We start from the raw sequence: 17,972 nt of genomic DNA on the forward strand, positions 1-17,972 counted from the left end.
GGAAGTAGTAAAATACAAGATGATGCTGTTTGCCTGTCCTACTGGCTCTGCAGAAAGAGAGAGCTAATAAACACTATTTCTAGAGCTGTAATTTCATGGTGGTATTACCACCTGAATACCTGTTAAAGTCAGCCATGCTGAGGGGAAATGGATCAATATTTACCATGCTGGGACATCATTTGGACTCTTATATTTAAATGATGAGAGTAATTTGCAACACATAGGAAGCCTTGCCTAGAAAGTGTTCCTTACCGTAAGGATATTTTGTGTCTAGTTTACTCTGTGCTGTTCTCGTCCAGGGCAGCAAATCATCACTGCAACCGTTAGGCATCCCATTATATCCAATTCCAACAATCTTGTTTTCTGAATTCACAATGCAAGCACCAACCTACATAAAACAGATATTTACTATCATTTATGGCTGTCACACGATTTATAATAATAATAATAATAATAAATAATTGCAATTAATCGTGAGATTTAAAAAAACAGTCATGATTAATCACAGTTTTAATTGCACTGTTAAACTAATAGAATACCAATTTAAATTATAAAATATTTTTGGATGTTTTCTACATTTTCAAATATATCGATTTCAATTCCAACACAGGATACAATATTATTTTTGATTACAAATATTTACACTGTAAAAAAGATAAATACTATTTTTCATCAAAAATAATATTGTATCCTGTGTTGGAATTGAAATCGATATATTTGAAAATGTAGAAAACATCCAAAAATATTTTATAATTTAAATTGGTATTCTATGATTGTTTAGCCATGTGATTAAAACCACAATTAATTGTGACTTTTTTTAAATCTAGTTAATTTGTTTTGCACTGATCGTTTGCCTTCACTGCAATTAATTGACAGCCCTACTATTATTTAATATACACAACAGGAGTATGCAAGCCACTTTACAGACAAGAAGAGACAAAATCCATAAAACTTACAATTGAAGGGCCCAGTCCTGCAAACCCTTAATCATGTAAGTTTGCAGCCAGAGAGCCTAAGGGACCGGTCCTAATCTGTTATAAATTGGCGTAGTTCTAGCAATTTAGGTCTGGTCTACACACAAATTTGCACCAAAATACTAGACACCTGTTTTAATTCTCACCCTTTCATTATATCACTCCAACTGTGTGTACTGGACTTATTTTGGCATAAAAAACTGTCTTATTTTGATTAAGCCTAAATCACTAAATGTACAAATTAAAAACAATGTAGTTATTTCTACGTAAGTTAAATATAGATGCGCTCTTAGATAAGACCAGTTGAGGATTTGGCCCTAAAAAGAACATTTAAGCAGAGTAAGGAGGTCTAGGATACAACAAGTAGCAAGTAACTGAGTAGTGATGGTTAGTGGGCATCTTCTCATCTCTGTATTTTTGTTGGGATTTCACTCTCCCATCTTCCCCCTTTTGTCTCAGCTGTTCTGTTAACAGCAAGTTGCAGAGAGGACTATGGAAGAAGGCAAAGGGTGGGAATACTAGTCAGGAGTCCTGTGCTGAGCAAAAAACCCACGCAACATAAGAGTAAAATAAGTTGCAGTGCCTCGAAGGGGAGGAGAAGAAACTTCAATTAGATATGGAAACAAATTTGATCTAGCCATCTAAGATCAAATTTTCCTTGTCAAATTATCTCAAAACTGTCTGCACTTAGTCCCATTTTTCCCTCCCTTTCCTTTCCTTAACTTGTGCATACCTTACAAGGAAGGCCTTGCATTGGGAGAAAAACTGTATGTTGCCAATACCACTGCTAGCTCTTATTCTGTCTGCACCTGTGAGAGCCCTGGCAGACAGGCATCCTGACCCTGAAGGCTTCCACCCAAGCCCTAGTCTTGACTTGCTGAATATGTGACTTGCATGTGCCTGCTATTGAAACCCAGGCTCAGGAACCATCCAGTGTGAGAGGTCTCTGTTGATGGAATCCCCCAGGAAGAAGGTAAGAGAGCTGCAGGAGGGGCTGACTCTTCTGCCTAGCATCTGGGAGTACGATGACTTCATTGACAGGATGCAAGTGGAAACATCTGGGACAGAGGATGCGAGTGGACTATAGTGGCACCAGAATAGGAAGGAGAACAGGCTACTCTACAGGAAAGAGATTGGCTGCTGGTCACCTCAGACAGTACTCCATCCCCACCCAGGTCCCTGATCCATCTTGGTCAAGAACTGGTATGCAATACCTGCAACAGGTGGTGAGGACCAGACCCAAATGGCTGAGGAGGAAATGTCACCTGTCCCTCAGACAGGGAGGCTCACAGACACTAGAGCCAAGAGGAGGCAGCTTAAAATGCTGGTTGTCAGGGACTCCCTTCTGAGGGGAACGGGGGAAAACCATCTGCCAACCTGACATGATGTCCCAGCTGTGCTGTCTGCCTAGAGACCGCATCCGAGAAATACAGAAAGGTTTCTGAGGTTCTTCTTACCATTGCCACATGCTGATGATTCACGTGGGCACTAATGATACTGCCAGTTATGACCTGAGCAGATCAGCAGGGACTATTGTGGGCTCTGGGAGTGAGGGGCACGTGTTCTCATCCATGCTCCCAGTTGAGAGTAAGGATCCAGGCAGGGACACACAAATTCTGGAGGTTAATCCATTGCTGTGTAGATGGTATCAACAGGGGGGCTTTGGCTTCCTCAACCACATGATGATCAAGTACATAGGCCAAATTTAGGCTGCTAGGAAACAGATTGAAATCCAGGACCTCTATGGTAGCATTCTCAGAAATGCTTCCAGTTCCACGCGCAGGGCCAGGTAGGCAGGCAGAGCTTCAGAGTTTCAATGCATGGATGAGACGACGGTGTAGAGAGGAGAGGTTTAAATTTATTAGGAACTGGGGAAACTTTTGGGATGGGGGAGCCTATATAGGAAGGATGGGCTCCACCTAAACCAAAGTGGGTCCAGACTGCTGGCACTTAGTTTAAAAACTGCTCTGCAAGCTTTTTAATGTTAAGAGATGGGGGAAAGCCGATTGCTGCAGAGGAGCATGTGGATCGGACAGAGTCTATTCTCTTAGAGGAGAGTCTATTGATAGAGATTGTCTAGGTTTTAGTGAGGAGAAGAGGATGGAAGAGGATAAAGTATGGGCCAGATCAGACAAGAAACATTCACATAAAAAAGAAGCTGACACATCAGAAATGGGCAGAGAAATAAACAGTGACAAGTTTTTAAAGTGCTTGTACACAAATGCTAGAAGTCTAAATAATAAGATGGGTGAACTAGAGTGCCTCGTGTTAAAGGAGGATATTGATATAAGAGGCATCACAGAAACCTGGTGGAGTGGGGACAATCAATGGGACACGATCATTCCGGGGTACAAAATATATCGGAAAGACAGAACAGGTCGTGCAGGGGGAGTGGCACTATATGTGAAAGAAAACAGAATCAAATGAAGTAAAAATCTTAAATGAATCCACATGTTCCACAGAATCTCTATGGATATTAACTCCATGCTCTAATAAGAATATAATAGTAGGGATCTATTATCTACCACCTGACCAGGACAGCGATAGTGGCGATGAAATGCTAAGGGAGATTAGAGAAGCTAACAAAATAAAGAACTCATAATAGTGGGGGATTTCAATTATCCCTATACTGACTGGGTACATGTCACCTCGGGACGAAATGCACAGACAAAATTTCTCGATACTTTAAATGACTGCTTCTTGGAGCAGCTGGGACAGGAACCCACAAGGGGAAAGGCAATTCTTGATTTAGTCCTGAGTGGAGCGCAGGATCTGGTCCAAGAGGTAACTATAACAGGACCGCTTGGAAATAGTGACCATAATATAACAGCATTTAATATTCCTGTGGTGGGAAGAACACCTCAACAGCCCAACACTGTGGCATTTAATTTCAGAAAGGGGAACTATGCAAAAATGAGGAGGTTAGTTAAACAGAAATTAAAAGATACAGTGACTAGAGTGAAATCCCTGCAAGCTGCATGGACACTTATCAAAGACACCATAATAGAGGCCCAACTTAAATGTATACCCCAAATTAAAAAACACAGTAAAAGTACTAAAAAGGAGCCACCGTGGCTTAACAACCATGTTAAAGAAGCAGTGAGAGATAAAAAGGCATCTTTTAAAAAGTGGAAGTCAAATCCTAGTGAGGAAAATAGAAAAGAGCATAAACACTGCCAATTAAATGTAAAAATGTAATAAGAAAAGCCAAAAAGGAGTTTGAAGAACAGTTAGCCAAAAACTCAAAAGGTAATAACAAAATGTTTAAGTATATCAGAAGCAGGAAGCCTGCTAAACAACCAGTGGGGCCCCTGGACGATCAAGATACAAAAGGAGCACTTGGAGATGATAAAATCATTGTGGAGAAACTAAATGAATTCTTTGCTTTAGTCTTCACAGCTGAGGATGTTAGCAGAGTGACCAGACAGCAAGTGTGAAAAAAATCGGGACAGGGTGGGGGGTAATAGGTACCTATATAATAGAGTCCCAAATATCAGGACTGTCCCTATAAAATTGGGACATCTGGTCACCCTAGATGTTAGGGAGATTCCCAAACCTGAGCCATTCTTTGTAGGTGACAAATCTGAGGAATCGTCACAGACTGAAGCGTCACTAGAGGAGGTTTTGGAATTAATTGATAAACTTAACAGTAACAAGTCACCAGGACGAGATGGCATTCACCCAAGAGTTCTGAAAGAACTCAAATGTGAAATTGCGGAACTATTAACTATGATTTGCAACCTGTCCTTTAAATCAGCTTCTGTACCCAATGACTGAAAGATAGCTAATGTAATGCCAATATTTTAAAAGGGCTCTAGAGGTGATCCTGGCAATTACAGACCAGTAAGTCAGTACCAGGCAAATTAGTTGAAACAATAGTAAAGAATAAAATTGTCAGATACATAGAAGAACATAAATTGTTGGGCAAAAGTCAACATGGTTTCTGTAAAGGAAAATCATGTCTTACTAATCTATTAGAGTTCTTTGAACGGGTCAACAAACATGTGGACAAGGGGGATCCAGTGGACATAGTGTACTTAGATTTCCAGAAAGCCTTTGACAAGGTCCTCACCAAAGGCTCTTACGTAAATTAAGTTGTCATGGGATAAGAGGGAAGATCCTTTCATGGACTGAGAACTAGTTAAAAGACTGGGAACAAACGGTAGAATAAATGGTAGATTTTCAGAATGGAGAGGGGTAACTAGTGGTGTTCCCCAAGGGTCAGTCCTAGGACCAATCCTATTCAACTTATTCATAAATGATCTGGAAAAAGGGGTAAAAAGTGAGGTGGCAAAGTTTGCAGATGATACTAAACTGCTCAAGATAGTTAAGACCAAAGCAGACTGTGAAGAACTTCAAAAAGATCTCACAAAACTAAGTGATTGGGCAACAAAATGGCAAATGAAATTTAATGTGGATAAATGTAAAGTAATGCTCATTGGAAAAAATAACCCCAACTATACATACAATATGATGGGAGCTAAATTTAGCTACAACTAATCAGGAAAGTTGGAATCATCGTGGATAGTTCTCTGAAGACGTCCACGCAGTGTGCAGTGGCAGCCAAAAAAGCAAACAGGATGCTAGCAATCATTAGAAAAGGGATAGAGAATAAGACGGAGAATATCTTATTGCCCTTATATAAACCCCTGGTACCCCCACATCTTGAATACTGTGTACAGATGTGATCTCCTCATTTCAAAAAAGATATACTGGCATTAGAAAAGGTTCAGAGGGGTTTGGAACGGGTCCCATATGAGGAGAGATTAAAGAGGCTAGGACTTTTCAGATTGGAAAAAAGGAGACTAAGGGGGGATATGATAGAGGTATATAAAATCATGAGTGGTGTGGAGAAAGTGAATTAGGAAAAGTTATTTACTTGTTTCATTAATACAAAAACTAGGGGCCACCAAATGAAATTAATGGGCAGCAGGTATAAAACAAATAAAAGGAAGTTCTTCTTCACACAGCGCACAGTCAACCTGTGGAACTCCTTGCCTGAGGAGGTTGAAGGCTAGGACTATAACAGGGTTTAAAAGAGAACTAGATAAATTCATGGAGGTTAAGTCCATTAATGGCTATTAGCCAGGATGGGTAAGGAATGGTGTCCCTAGCCTCTGTCTGTCAGAGGATGGAGATGGTTGGCAGGAGAGAGATCACTTGATCGTTACCTGTTACGTTCACTCCCTCTGGGACACCTGGCATTGGTCACTGTCGGTGACAGGATACTGGGCTGGATGGACCTTTGGTCTGACCCGGTATGGCCATTCTTATGTTCACTTATGTTCTTATGTTCACATAGTAACATAAGTAATGACAGAGCTATATCGGAGGTCAAACCCATGAACAAAATTCCTGTAGCAAAAGCGCCCACTGTGCTGCAACTTGGGTAGCCCTATATTGAAATAACTTCTAATGAAAATCCACTGTATATAAAACTGGGTGTGTGACACACAGTGCAATACAACCTATATTACATTACTCCTGCATGCTGCTTTCTTACCTGAGAATTTGGATCCTTGCTTCTTTGTGCTGATAAGAAGGCTACTGCCATAAAATATTCAGGCCATTCCAAATAGTCCTCCCGTTTTTTACAGAGCATTTCACTGCCAAACCTACAAAATCAAATAGAACAGGCAGTCAATAGAGAAGCTATAGCTTGCATTTCCTAATTTTTATTTATTTATTTTTAAAGAGATAAAGTAAAGCCCTTTTATTGCTTGCTTTCAAAACACACTGGGGACCAGATTCTGTTCCTGGTTACACTGATATAAAATCCAGTGGAGTTACTCTGGATTTACACCATTGTAGACAACAGCAGAATCTGTCCCTGAATGTTATGGATTCACATCAGAAGTTTAATGGTAAATCATATCAGTGTTTTGCCCTGAACCTATAAGCAACACTTCCCTTCAAACAAAAGAGGCCAAAAGGCGATCATAAATTGCAGCTTTCGATGAAATAATTCAGTCTTTGAATAGCTCAATGCCAGGTATTATCTATCCCTCAAAGACAACCACCTACATATTTCTCAGAAAATGTATGTCCCCTGTTCCTATATTACCAAACTCTTTCCACTCAGGCAACGTAATCTCTTATACCCATTGTTCTAATTGCAAACATCTGATTCAGGCTATTTGTTATGGCCAATAATAAAGACTATTAAGCAGACTTGTGTTTGGAATCGCTCTTTGTGGTTAAACCTCTCTCTTGGTGCCACTACGGCCATGATTTGCCTTCACTTACAACACCTACAAGCAATATTCCTGATGTGTACAATCAGGCTACAAGTGGTTCAAATGGCCTCATCATGCATCTGCTGCAGAACAAACCTGCCACACACAGAAGCAGCTACAAACTGCCAGTCCTCCCTCCCCCCCATCTTGTTCCCTATCATATGAGTCAACAGATCTCATCAAGCATAAACAGGTAAATAGGGCTTTAAACAATGCATTTAGGATGGTGGGAGCATGTGTCCAGCTTTAAAGTGAGGCTTCCAGCCTCTTTCCTAAACTGGGCGGGGGGCGGAAAAGAGTTTCATGCATCAAGTTATGTTGAGGTTAAAGAACGACAACAACAAAAAATATAGAAAGAGAACTGATCTGCATAACCCAACCCACCACACAGAGACTATTATCTATCAAGGCATTTACTCACTGTTCACCACCACAATATACAAGCACCGAAGCAGGTATAGTAGCAACAGTTACCAACTCTTCCATCTCAAGCAGGAGACTCCTGCAATAGATCTCCAAACTCTTACGTAATAATTTGTTTTAAAAAAATCAAGAGTAAAAAGTCTTGCTCAGGTACAGGCCCTTTAAAAGTGACCTGCAAAAAACTGAAAGGAGCAAAATGAATTTGTGCTCCTTTTTCCACACCCTTTTTTATCATATAAATAAAGGCAGCTTGAAAGGTAGTAGTTTTTTCCCCTGCTTGCTTTTTAATTTAATATATAAAAATCTTGTCTTCCCTATGTTTTGCTGAAGGAGTGTTGGGAAGACTGGAGAACTGTACTGAGTACTTCCATATCCCACAGTTGAAGGAGTGGGTGCAAGAAATCTCTAACAAAAATATTTTCTCTTGGCTGTAATGTATTTGAGTTAAGCAGACACGTCAAAATAGAAAGAGAGTTTGAAACTACAAACTGACCATAAACTCTTCCTTTCCCAACTGCACTTAAAAAAACAAAAACAAAAAAGCAAAAACAAAAAACCGCACTTGTTATCTCATAATCCCATCAGTTCTCCAGTCATCCACAGAGTATTCTATATAAACATGGTAGATAACCAGAGGTGAAAGTAAGCTGGTGCGGTCCGGTACAGCGTACCGGCAACAGCCAGTACGTCGTGCCAGACCGCACCGGCTTCCGCGGCGGGGATTTAAAGGGCTCTGGGCTCCCAGGGATTTAAAGGACTCTGGGCTCCGGCGACCGGGCTGGGGACGGATTTAAAGGGTTCAGAGCTCCCGCAGCTGCGGGGAGCCCAGAGCCCTTTAAATCCCGGCCGCGGCTCCGGCGTCCGAGCTGGGGCCGAGATTTAAAGGGCTCAGAGCTCCCCGCGGCTGTGGGCAGCCCAGAGCCCTTTAAATCCCACCCGCAGCTCTGGTGGCTGAGCTGGGGCCGGGATTTAAAGGGCTCAGAGCTCCCCACAGCGGCAGGAGCTCCAGGCCCTTTAAATCCCGGCCCCAACCCGCCAAGGCTCGGGGCTCCTCTCAGCCACGGGAGCTCCAGGCCCTTTAAATCCCACCCGCAGCTCCAGCCCTTTAATTTGCCCCTGAGCCCCGGGGGCTCCCAGCCACCTCTGCAGCTGGGAGCCCCAGGTTAATTTAAAGGCCCTGGGGCTCCCAGCCACAGCCGGTGCCCCAGGGCCTTTAAATCTTGAGAGGCCCCACCTCTTCCGGATGAGGCCCCGCCCCCTCAGGACTCCAGCAGTACCTGTAAGTTACTTTCACCCCTGTAGATAACCTGTAAAAACATATAGGAACAAAGTTCTTTTCTTTTTTAATCTAGAGTTGCTGTTACTAAGGATCCCAGTTAAAAATATCAGAAAGACAGGAAGAGAAGAAAGTTGTGAAATACTGTCTACTCTAGTAAAAAGCTCCAAGACAATGGAGAATGCCCTGCAAGAGGGGACCTCAGAGGCACTTTTCAGCAGCTGGTGGCCTCACATCAGACAGCAGGACACCTCCCAGCAATGCAGAGTCAGGAGCCCTCTGCATACAAAAATACATTAGGAAGGAGATTTAACAGCAAGGGTTTTTCCTATGTTATTTTGTTCTAAAAGTTGGGTGGGGAAGCAGTCTAGAGGCTAGTAGTACCACTATTAAAAATACAGGTTGTGAATGTGGAAATTTGACTCTCTCTTGATAGGGGAAATTTTCATCCTCTCCATTCCTGGGGAGAGAAAAGTTTGTAATGCTGGACAGGCAAAACATATTAGTCATCCCTCTATCCTAAATATGCAGCACAAGTAAAGGATTCTGCCAGCACTGGCCTGAGGACTTTCCTACTGCCCTATAAGGAAGGAACAATTCTTGGTGAAGGATGACAGTGTGATAGAAAAGGAAAAACTGGAAACCTGTCATGAAGTCCCAATACTCACACACCATCACAGCCTCAGGGTAGGCAAGCTGTGACAATCTGAATGAATTAATTTCAACAGATTTGAGTGAGACTAGTGTCTCATTGTAAAAAAAAAGAAAAAAAAGGGGGGGGGGGGGAATCACAAATGGAAGAGACTTTAAAAGCTACCTTCCTTAAAATCAATCCAAATTGAGCAAGATTCACAGTAAAAATGTTGGGGATGTATAACTGATGATGGAAATGGCATATATTACACATAATGTGGAGCTAAATAAAAATTCTGGAAGAAGCCCTCCAAATAGCTAATGCTATATTGAATAGAGGGAAAGAGGGAACATTTTTTCCTGCAATCTCTATTGCTAAACTATTTCCTGGAAACCATATTTACATAAAACAAAGGACCAAGCTATTACATTTATTCTTCTTGTGTGCCAAACTCTACATAACACATAACTGGAAATCCTCCAAGGTACCAACTTTGCATGAATGGATTAGAGAAGTGACATACTACAAGATCAATGAAAGGCTTGTACAGAAAGAAAGAGCTCTACAGTTCTGGTTTGTTTGTTTTTTAATGGCACTTATGGACAGACTTATGACTAACAATGACAACTTTCACCACATTCTCCACTCCCTGCACCTTGTCCACCTATTTACACCAGCACAGAATGGGATAAAATGCTACTGTTCTGATTTAGTAGCATCCAAGCTAGGAGTGCAGTCAAGTGCACACAAGAGAGGAGCTTGAAGATTAAGGAGGAGACAAACTGGTGGAGATGCATGTAAATTTAGCATATTTTAGCAAATTGCCATTCTTAACCCTAATCTGTGAAACCTGGGACTATATGATTAGAAATTACCACAGGAAATTTTCAGATATCTACCACGTATCTTCATAAGGCTGAACATTGTGATGTGTTCCAAGGCTCTGTGAATTTAACTGATAAAAATATTGGGACGATAATTCCCACAAAATGAAAGCTGAGAGCAAAGTAGGAAATTTACAACTATCACGCTTACTTCTGCTCAAAAGATCCCTGATGAAAGAGATGTCTCTTCAGCAAATTACAGAACTACTGGCAATGTGTAGGCCACACTGTGCAAAATGATATATTGAAAGCAGCAAGAGATAAAGAGAAACTGAAATGTAAAGAATAATGTATCTTTTTTTTCCAAATTACACCTCCAGCCTGGCTAAGAAGAACATCAAGTTATTCTTCAGTTTAAAAAAAAAAAAAAAAGGTATCTAACCTTTTTTTTTTTTTTTGTTTTTAAAAAACCAAAAAAAAAAAAAAAAAAAAAAAATAAAATTAAAAAAAAAAAAAAAAAAAAGTTCACTAAAGAAATTATGAAAGATGTAGCAGAGAATCCTGAAATAGACTATGACCCTGGCTCTGCTCTCAAACCAGAGTAAATTGAGGTCAATGGAGTTGTAAAGTACAGTCTGAGGCCTTGGCTACACTGGCGCTGTACAGCGCTGCAACTTGCTGCGCTCAGGGGTGTGAAAACGCCCCCTCCCGAGCGCAGCGAGTGCAGCGCTGTAAAGCGCCAGTGTAATCAGTGCCTGCAGCGCTGCACGCTCGCTCACAGCGCTGCAAGCTACTCCCCTCGGAGAGGTGGAGAACTTACAGCGCTGCAAGAGAGCTCTCGCGGCACTGGCGGCGTGACTATACTCGCACTTCACAGCACTGCCACGGCAGCGCTGTGAATTGCCAAGTGTAGCCAAGGCCTGAGGAAAATTGGGCCCTTGATCCCTGGCCTTATTATTCATATTTGTAGTTTTTTCCTCTATTTTCATTGTCTGACCTATATACATGTTACAGCCACATCTGAATTAGGGTTTATATAACATTAAGTCTGTTCCTGGAAATCAATATTCAATTGACAGGATTTGAGTATTTATTCAGGAATTGGAGTCTTGGGTGATGCTCCACCTCCCAGAGAGGCACAAGGAACACGTGGACTTGACCTCTGGCTATTAACTTCCCTCCCCACACCCCTAATTGTTTTATTTATAGCCGCTAGTCAAGAAAATTAGTTGATTCCTTTACTTTAATTAGATTGTCTTCCCTCCCCCATATGGTTATTGACGGGTGATACTTAAATATATATAAATATCTATTTTCCAGCAAAGAATAAAGAGTATTCTTTACAATTGCATGTTACCCCCCACACAGAAGATTGGCTATAATCAAAATCTTTACAGAAGATAATACTGTTTATGTTTACAATTTCCAAGCCTTTTGGCAATAATCAGTCCCTCTTGAGTACTCTGTAAGAGTGAATAATGTTTTCACAATTCACATGGTATTTTGCATTCACAGAATCATTTTGGGAATTTAATTATTTTTGTATTCTTTATGCCAGTCTCTGTTTTGGGGCATACTGAATCTGGGGTGCTTTTTCTTGGATCAGGATATGTAGCTCCAGGATTGTGGGAAATGCTTTACTGTGTAGAGGACTCAGGACCCATTCCTCTAAGTGACTCCATGGTCTGCTGGCATGGCACTCTCACAAAGTCCCAGTGACTTCAATAAAGCTCCACCTGCTAGGAGTCAATTACAGGACCAGGGCTTAAGTCCACAAGAGAGCCAATATACAATCACAGTGGCAAGTTTGTGCCAGTTCTCAAAATGATTACTTGTGATAAGTAACCCCAGAATCCTCCAATCTTTGCATGAAACTTGGAATTGTTGCCATAATACAGCTGGCATAGATGGACAAGACCATATATACATTCTCATAGACTCATAGACTCATAGACTTTAAGGTCAGAAGGGACCAATATGGTCATCTAGTCTGACCCCCCGCATGATGCAGGCCACAAAAGCTGACCCCCCCACTTTCCCTTAGCTCTGCTGTTGAAGTCTCCAGATCGTGATCTAAAGACTTCAAGTCGCAGAGAATCTTCCAGCTTGCGACCCCTGCCCTATGCTGCGGAGGAAGGCGAAAAACCTCCAGGGCCACTGCCAATCTACCCTGGAGGAAAATTCCTTCCCGACCCCAAATATGGCGATCAGCAGAACCCCGAGCATACAGGCAAGATTCTCTAGCCAGACCCTTATTTTACCAGCGATGGTTGTTATTGCCTAATTGATTAGAATCACGTAATCCCATCAAACCATTCCCTCCATAAACTTATCTAGCCTAATCTTGAAGCCAGAGAGGTCTTTCGCCCCCACCGTTTCCCTCGGAAGGCTGTTCCAAAATTTCACCCCTCTGACGGTTAGAAACCTTCGTCTAATTTCAAGCCTAAATTTCCCCACGGCCAGTTTATATCCATTCGTTCTCGTGTCCACATTAGCACTGAGCTGAAATAATTCCTCTCCCTCCCTGGTATTTATCCCTTTGATATATTTAAAGAGAGCAATCATATCCCCGCTCAGCCTTCTTTTGGTTAGGCTAAACAAACCAAGCTCCTCGAGTCTCCTTTCATAGGAAAGGTTTTCCATTCCTCGGATCATCCTAGTTGCCCTTCTCTGTACCCGTTCCAGTTTCAGTTCATCCCTTTTAAACATAGGAGACCAGAACTGCACACAGTACTCCAAGTGAGGTCTCACCAGCGCCTTGTATAACGGAAGCAGCACCTCCCTGTCCCTACTAGAAATACCTCGCCTTATGCATCCCAAGATCGCATTAGCTTTTTTCACAGCCACGTCGCATTGCCGACTCATAGTCATCCTGCGATCAACCAGGACTCCGAGGTCCTTCTCCTCCTCAGTCACTTCTAACCTATGCGTCCCTAGCTTATAACTGAAATTCTTATTAGTCATCCCTAAATGCATCACCTTACACTTCTCACTATTAAATCTCATCCTATTACTAATACTCCAATTTACAAGGTCATCCAAGTCTCCCTGCAGAATATCCCGATCCTTCTCCGAGTTGGCAATGCCTCCCAACTTTGTGTCATCCGCAAACTTTATCAGCCCACTCCTACATTTGGTTCCGAGGTCAGTAACGAATAGATTAAATAAAATCGGACCCAGAACTGAACCTTGAGGAACCCCACTGGTGACCTCCCTCCAATCTGACAGTTCACCTTTCAGTACTACCCGCTGCAGTCTCCCCTTTAACCAGTTCCCTATCCACCTCTGGATTTTCCTATCGATCCCCATCTTATCCAATTTAACCAATAATTCCTCATGCGGAACCGTATCAAACGCTTTACTAAAATCGAGGTATATTAGATCCACCGCATTTCCTTTATCTAGAAGGTCTGTTACTTTCTCAAAGAAGGAGATCAGGTTGGTTTGGCACGACCTGCCTTTTGTAAACCCATGTTGTAATTTGTCCCAATTGCCATTCACCTCAAGGTCCTTAACTACTTTCTCCTTCAAAATTTTTTCCAAGACCTTACATACTACAGAAGTTAAACTAACAGGCCTGTAGTTACCCGGGTCACTTTTTTTCCCCTTCTTGAAAATAGGAACCACATTAGCTATTCTCCAGTCCAACGGTACCACCCCCGAGTTTACAGATTCATTAAAAATTGTCGCCAAGGGGCTCGCAATTTCTCGCGCCAGTTCCTTCAATATTCTAGGATGAAGATTATCCGGTCCGCCCGATTTAGTCCCGTTTAGCTGGTCAAGTTTGGCTTCCACCTCTGATACTGTAATGTCTATCCCCCCTCCTCTATTCCCCTCTGTCCTACTCCCTCTATTCCTAAACCCTTCATTAGCCTTATTAAAGACCGAAGCAAAATATTCATTTAGATATTGTGCCATGCCTAGATTATTCTTAATTTCCACTCCATCCACATTCTTCAGCGGTCCCACTTCCTCTTTCTTTGTTTTCTTCCTATTTATATGGCTATAAAACCTCTTACCATTGGATTTAATTCCCCTAGCAAGGTCCAACTCTACACGGCTTTTGGCCTTTCTCACCGCATCCCTACATGCTCTAAACTCACTAAGGTAGGTTTCCTTGCTGATCCCTCCCTTCTTCCATTCTCTGTACGCTTTCTGTTTTTTCTTAATCGCCCCTTTGAGACTCCCGCTCATCCAGCTAGGTCTAAATCTCCTGCCCACTAATCGTTTTCCCTTTCTCGGGATACAGGCCTCAGACATCTCATGCAACTTCTGCTTGAAATAATCCCAGGCGTCATCTACCTTTAGATCCATAAGTATGTTAGCCCAATCCACTTCCCTAAGTAGTTGCCTTAATTTATTAAAGTTGGCCTTTTTGAAATTGTAAACCTTAGTTACAGTATCATTTCTGTTAATCCTTCCATTAAGTTTAAACCGAATTAGCTCATGGTCACTCGAGCCAAGGTTGTCCCCTACAACCATTTCTTCAACGAGGTCCTCACTACTCACCAGCATTCATTCTGCCCCAACCTACCCCATTTATAGCGTGCAACCATTTTAGCATACAGGGATTTAAAACAAAACAAAACTGCAAACAATTATTATATAATCAAGATATATTAATACCTGTTTTTCAATGGGTTTTGAAGTTTTTAGAGTGTCTAGAAGATAACCAGTGATGGTAAAGTTACTTTTACATTACACATTTAATCTCAACAAGCTTTGCAAATTATGTAGTATCATACAAACAGCTACGCTGATCTGCTGCCACATCTTGGGTTGAGGAGCAGCAATTAATTAGCACACTGCAGGAAGGGTCTGTGCATGGAAATTTTGGCCAAGTGCACAGGGGCAAATATCAACTATCAGGAAACATGCCAAGAGGAGTGTAGTATCCATGAAGAGTAAAGGCCTTTTTAAAGATAAATCTGGATGTAAACATCAAAGAGGCAGATTATTTAGTGGAACAAAGTAGCATATAACCAGGAATAACTAGATATAAGTGAGAGGGGAAATTTGGACTAAATAACAGAAAAAGCTTCCAGACAGTAAAATCTAACAGGTTGTGGAATAGACTCAAGGGAAGAAGCAGAAGCCCTCTCATGTGGGAAGATTTTAAATCAGATTTGGCAAAGAAAGTCTAATAAATGTAAACTCAGGAACAATCTCGCACTGGCAATACATTTGAACTCAATTTTATTTCATTCGGAAGGACTCTACTGACACTTTTAGGATTTGAACCAGAGGCCTAAGACACTAACCCACCCCTGCCTGCTAGTGAGTAGCACTTACCTAGACCCTAGGGCAATGGGCACGTTATAAACCTTTCCAGCACAGCCTCACTCCTAATGCCCAGAGTGGCCGTTATTTGAAGAGGCCTGCGGCACGACTTTCACATCATTAGCCCGTGGTACTGTGCGCTGCCCCATCCACGATGCCAGCCCCAATCCGCCCTCATTGTCCTCCCTCCCATCCCCCCCCCGGCCCAGGGGGCATCCAGCAGCTGGCTGAGCCCCCACCCTGCCCTCACTCACACCCCACGGAAAGACCCTACTTCTGTGGATTCCCGCCCTGCATCGAGGAAGAGCAGCAATTAGCCGCGCGCCGCACCGCACCGCGCCCCCGCGCTGCTGTAACCCCTCCGGGACAGGGGCAGGGGCTGCGCCTCAGCCAGGGCAGCAAAGCACGGGCAGGGCAGGAGCGCACCCGGGGCGGGGAGGGTGCCTCCCAACAGCGCCCCGAGACACGCGGCCGGAGCCGATTCCCCCTCCGGGGTGGAGCCCGGGGCGGCCGCTGGCTGTACCCATTGAGCTGGCCGCAGGGGCTGGGCTGATCCCCGTTCATCTCGCTAACACCGACTCCGCTGCTGCCCGCAGGCCCACGCTGTGCCCGTGCTCTTTGGCGCCAAAGCAGGAGAGGGCGGAGCCGCTGTGCCCCGCCCCCGCCGCGTGACCGCGCCCAACCGTTCGCCTTGGGGCGCGCGTGGGGCTCCGGCAGAGGCCGGTGGCTGGGCTGGGAGGGGAGCGCAGGGCAGAGCCTGGGGACTTCAGCTCCCAGCATGCCATGCCCCATCTCGGCGAGGCGGCCCGGGCAGCATGGCATGCTGGGAGCCGTAGTCCCACTGGGGTGGGACGGCGCAGCCCCTGTTCCCGTTCTCTGCTGTTCAGTGCAGGAGGCCACGAAGGCAGAATTGGTCCTCGGGCCTCCGCTGGTGGCAAGGCCGGCTCAAGGCACCAGCTTAACAAGCAGGTGCTTGGGGTGGCCAAGGGAGAGGGGCGGCACCTGCAGCAATTCGGGGGCGGCAGGTCCCTCACTCCCTCTAAGAGCGAAGGACCTGCCGCTGAACTGCTGCCGCCGATTGCGGCTTTTTTTCCCCCCCCCCCAATTTCCGCCCCCCGAAGGCGATTGCGATCGTGGCTTTTTTTTTGCTTGGGGCGGCAGAAATGCTGGAGCAGGTGCGGCCCTGGCCAGTGGCAGCATGTCCGCATGGTCCCCTGCCCCGGACCGAGTGCCAGCAGCCCCCTGCGGGTAAACGCATATGAAGTCACCTCCCCCTCCCCCTTAATAGTAGCGTACGATTAAAATATCTTGTCTGCCCTTCAGTGCCCACAGCTCTGCTCACCACAAAAGCCACGGGAGCAGCGGAGGGCAGACTTTGGACACCCATGCACAGCTTGCAGACATCCCTGGTTCCCAGGGACATCTCGGATTTGAATCCCAGAGTCAGCTGTGTTTCCCACAAACCGGGCCACTCTCACCTCTGTGGCTGGAAATTATTTACATCAGGAGTAAGGTACCATGGATGGAGCCCTGCGGGGATACAAAATTTGGATCCGCATCCCGTGATCCGCAAACATGGTCCACAGATATCCACCGTATCCACAGATGTCAAGCAGATATCCGCGAGTTTGCAGGGCTCTAACCTGGGGTTATAGTTTAAATGAAGGAAATTAAACCAACAGCATTTTAAGTTTCTTGCATGAATAATTTTTGTGTGTCATTGAGGGTCTGCCACACATTGCATCTTATTCTTGGGTCTTTGCATAGACACACACACTATGTGCATTTCACACAGATGTTTTACAAGTAAATCTTGTTTATTCAAACCCCAATTATCAAAACTGTAGCTTATCTAAAATTCATTTTTGTCCCCAGAATATGAAATTCATATAGAAAGTGAATTGTATTTATCCACCACCTAGCCAAAAGTTTTGGCTGTCTCAAAAGATATTCAGACAACTGGAGTATACCTACATATACAGTGTCTAATACAGTGCAAGTAAAAATTCAAGATCCAGTGCATAATATAATGCTAGTTATGTGCTCCCTTCTGTGGCTGGCCAGCTCTGCCAGCTCTCCATGGTCTAATTTCCTGTCTATCCTGTTAGGGTAGCTGGCAGCACTTGCTCTGCAGTCATGGCACTCAAATGAGTGCAAGAAAGAATTGCACTTATGGCTGTCTGCTGCACAGGGCTGCGAGGAGGAGGTAGAGAGTATACAAAAGGACTGGCAAAAATCCATCGTAAGTGTTTGATACTGCTCCCATTGAAGTCAATGGGAGCAGAAGTGGACACTAGTAGTAGGCTCAAAACAGAGGTCCTTAAA

General features: G+C 43.7%; 1 protein-coding gene across 2 annotated transcripts in view; it reads right to left on the minus strand.

Moving 5' to 3' along the window:
* DCTD (dCMP deaminase) overlaps nt 1–16,337 on the minus strand; it is a 36,426-nt gene extending 20,089 nt beyond the window's left edge. Inside the window, exons 1-3 of one of the 2 annotated variants that reach the window (XM_026647893.2) lie at nt 16,171–16,334; nt 6,478–6,589; nt 253–388 (exon numbers count right to left, since the gene is read on the minus strand). In XM_026647893.2, coding sequence (XP_026503678.1) covers nt 253–388; nt 6,478–6,589; nt 16,171–16,211 — 289 coding nt within the window. In that variant the 5' untranslated portion in view covers nt 16,212–16,334. Of the gene's footprint in view, nt 1–252; nt 389–6,477; nt 6,590–16,170 lie in introns of both variants that reach the window. The other variant, XM_026647894.2, reaches the window with a different exon arrangement.
* Nucleotides 16,338–17,972: the final 1,635 nt, after the last annotated feature.

The sequence above is a fragment of the Terrapene carolina genome, unplaced genomic scaffold (genome assembly GCF_002925995.2).
Source record: "Terrapene carolina triunguis isolate 2854851 unplaced genomic scaffold, T_m_triunguis-2.0 Scaffold66, whole genome shotgun sequence".
In the NCBI taxonomy this organism is placed as follows: domain Eukaryota; kingdom Metazoa; phylum Chordata; order Testudines; family Emydidae; genus Terrapene; species Terrapene triunguis.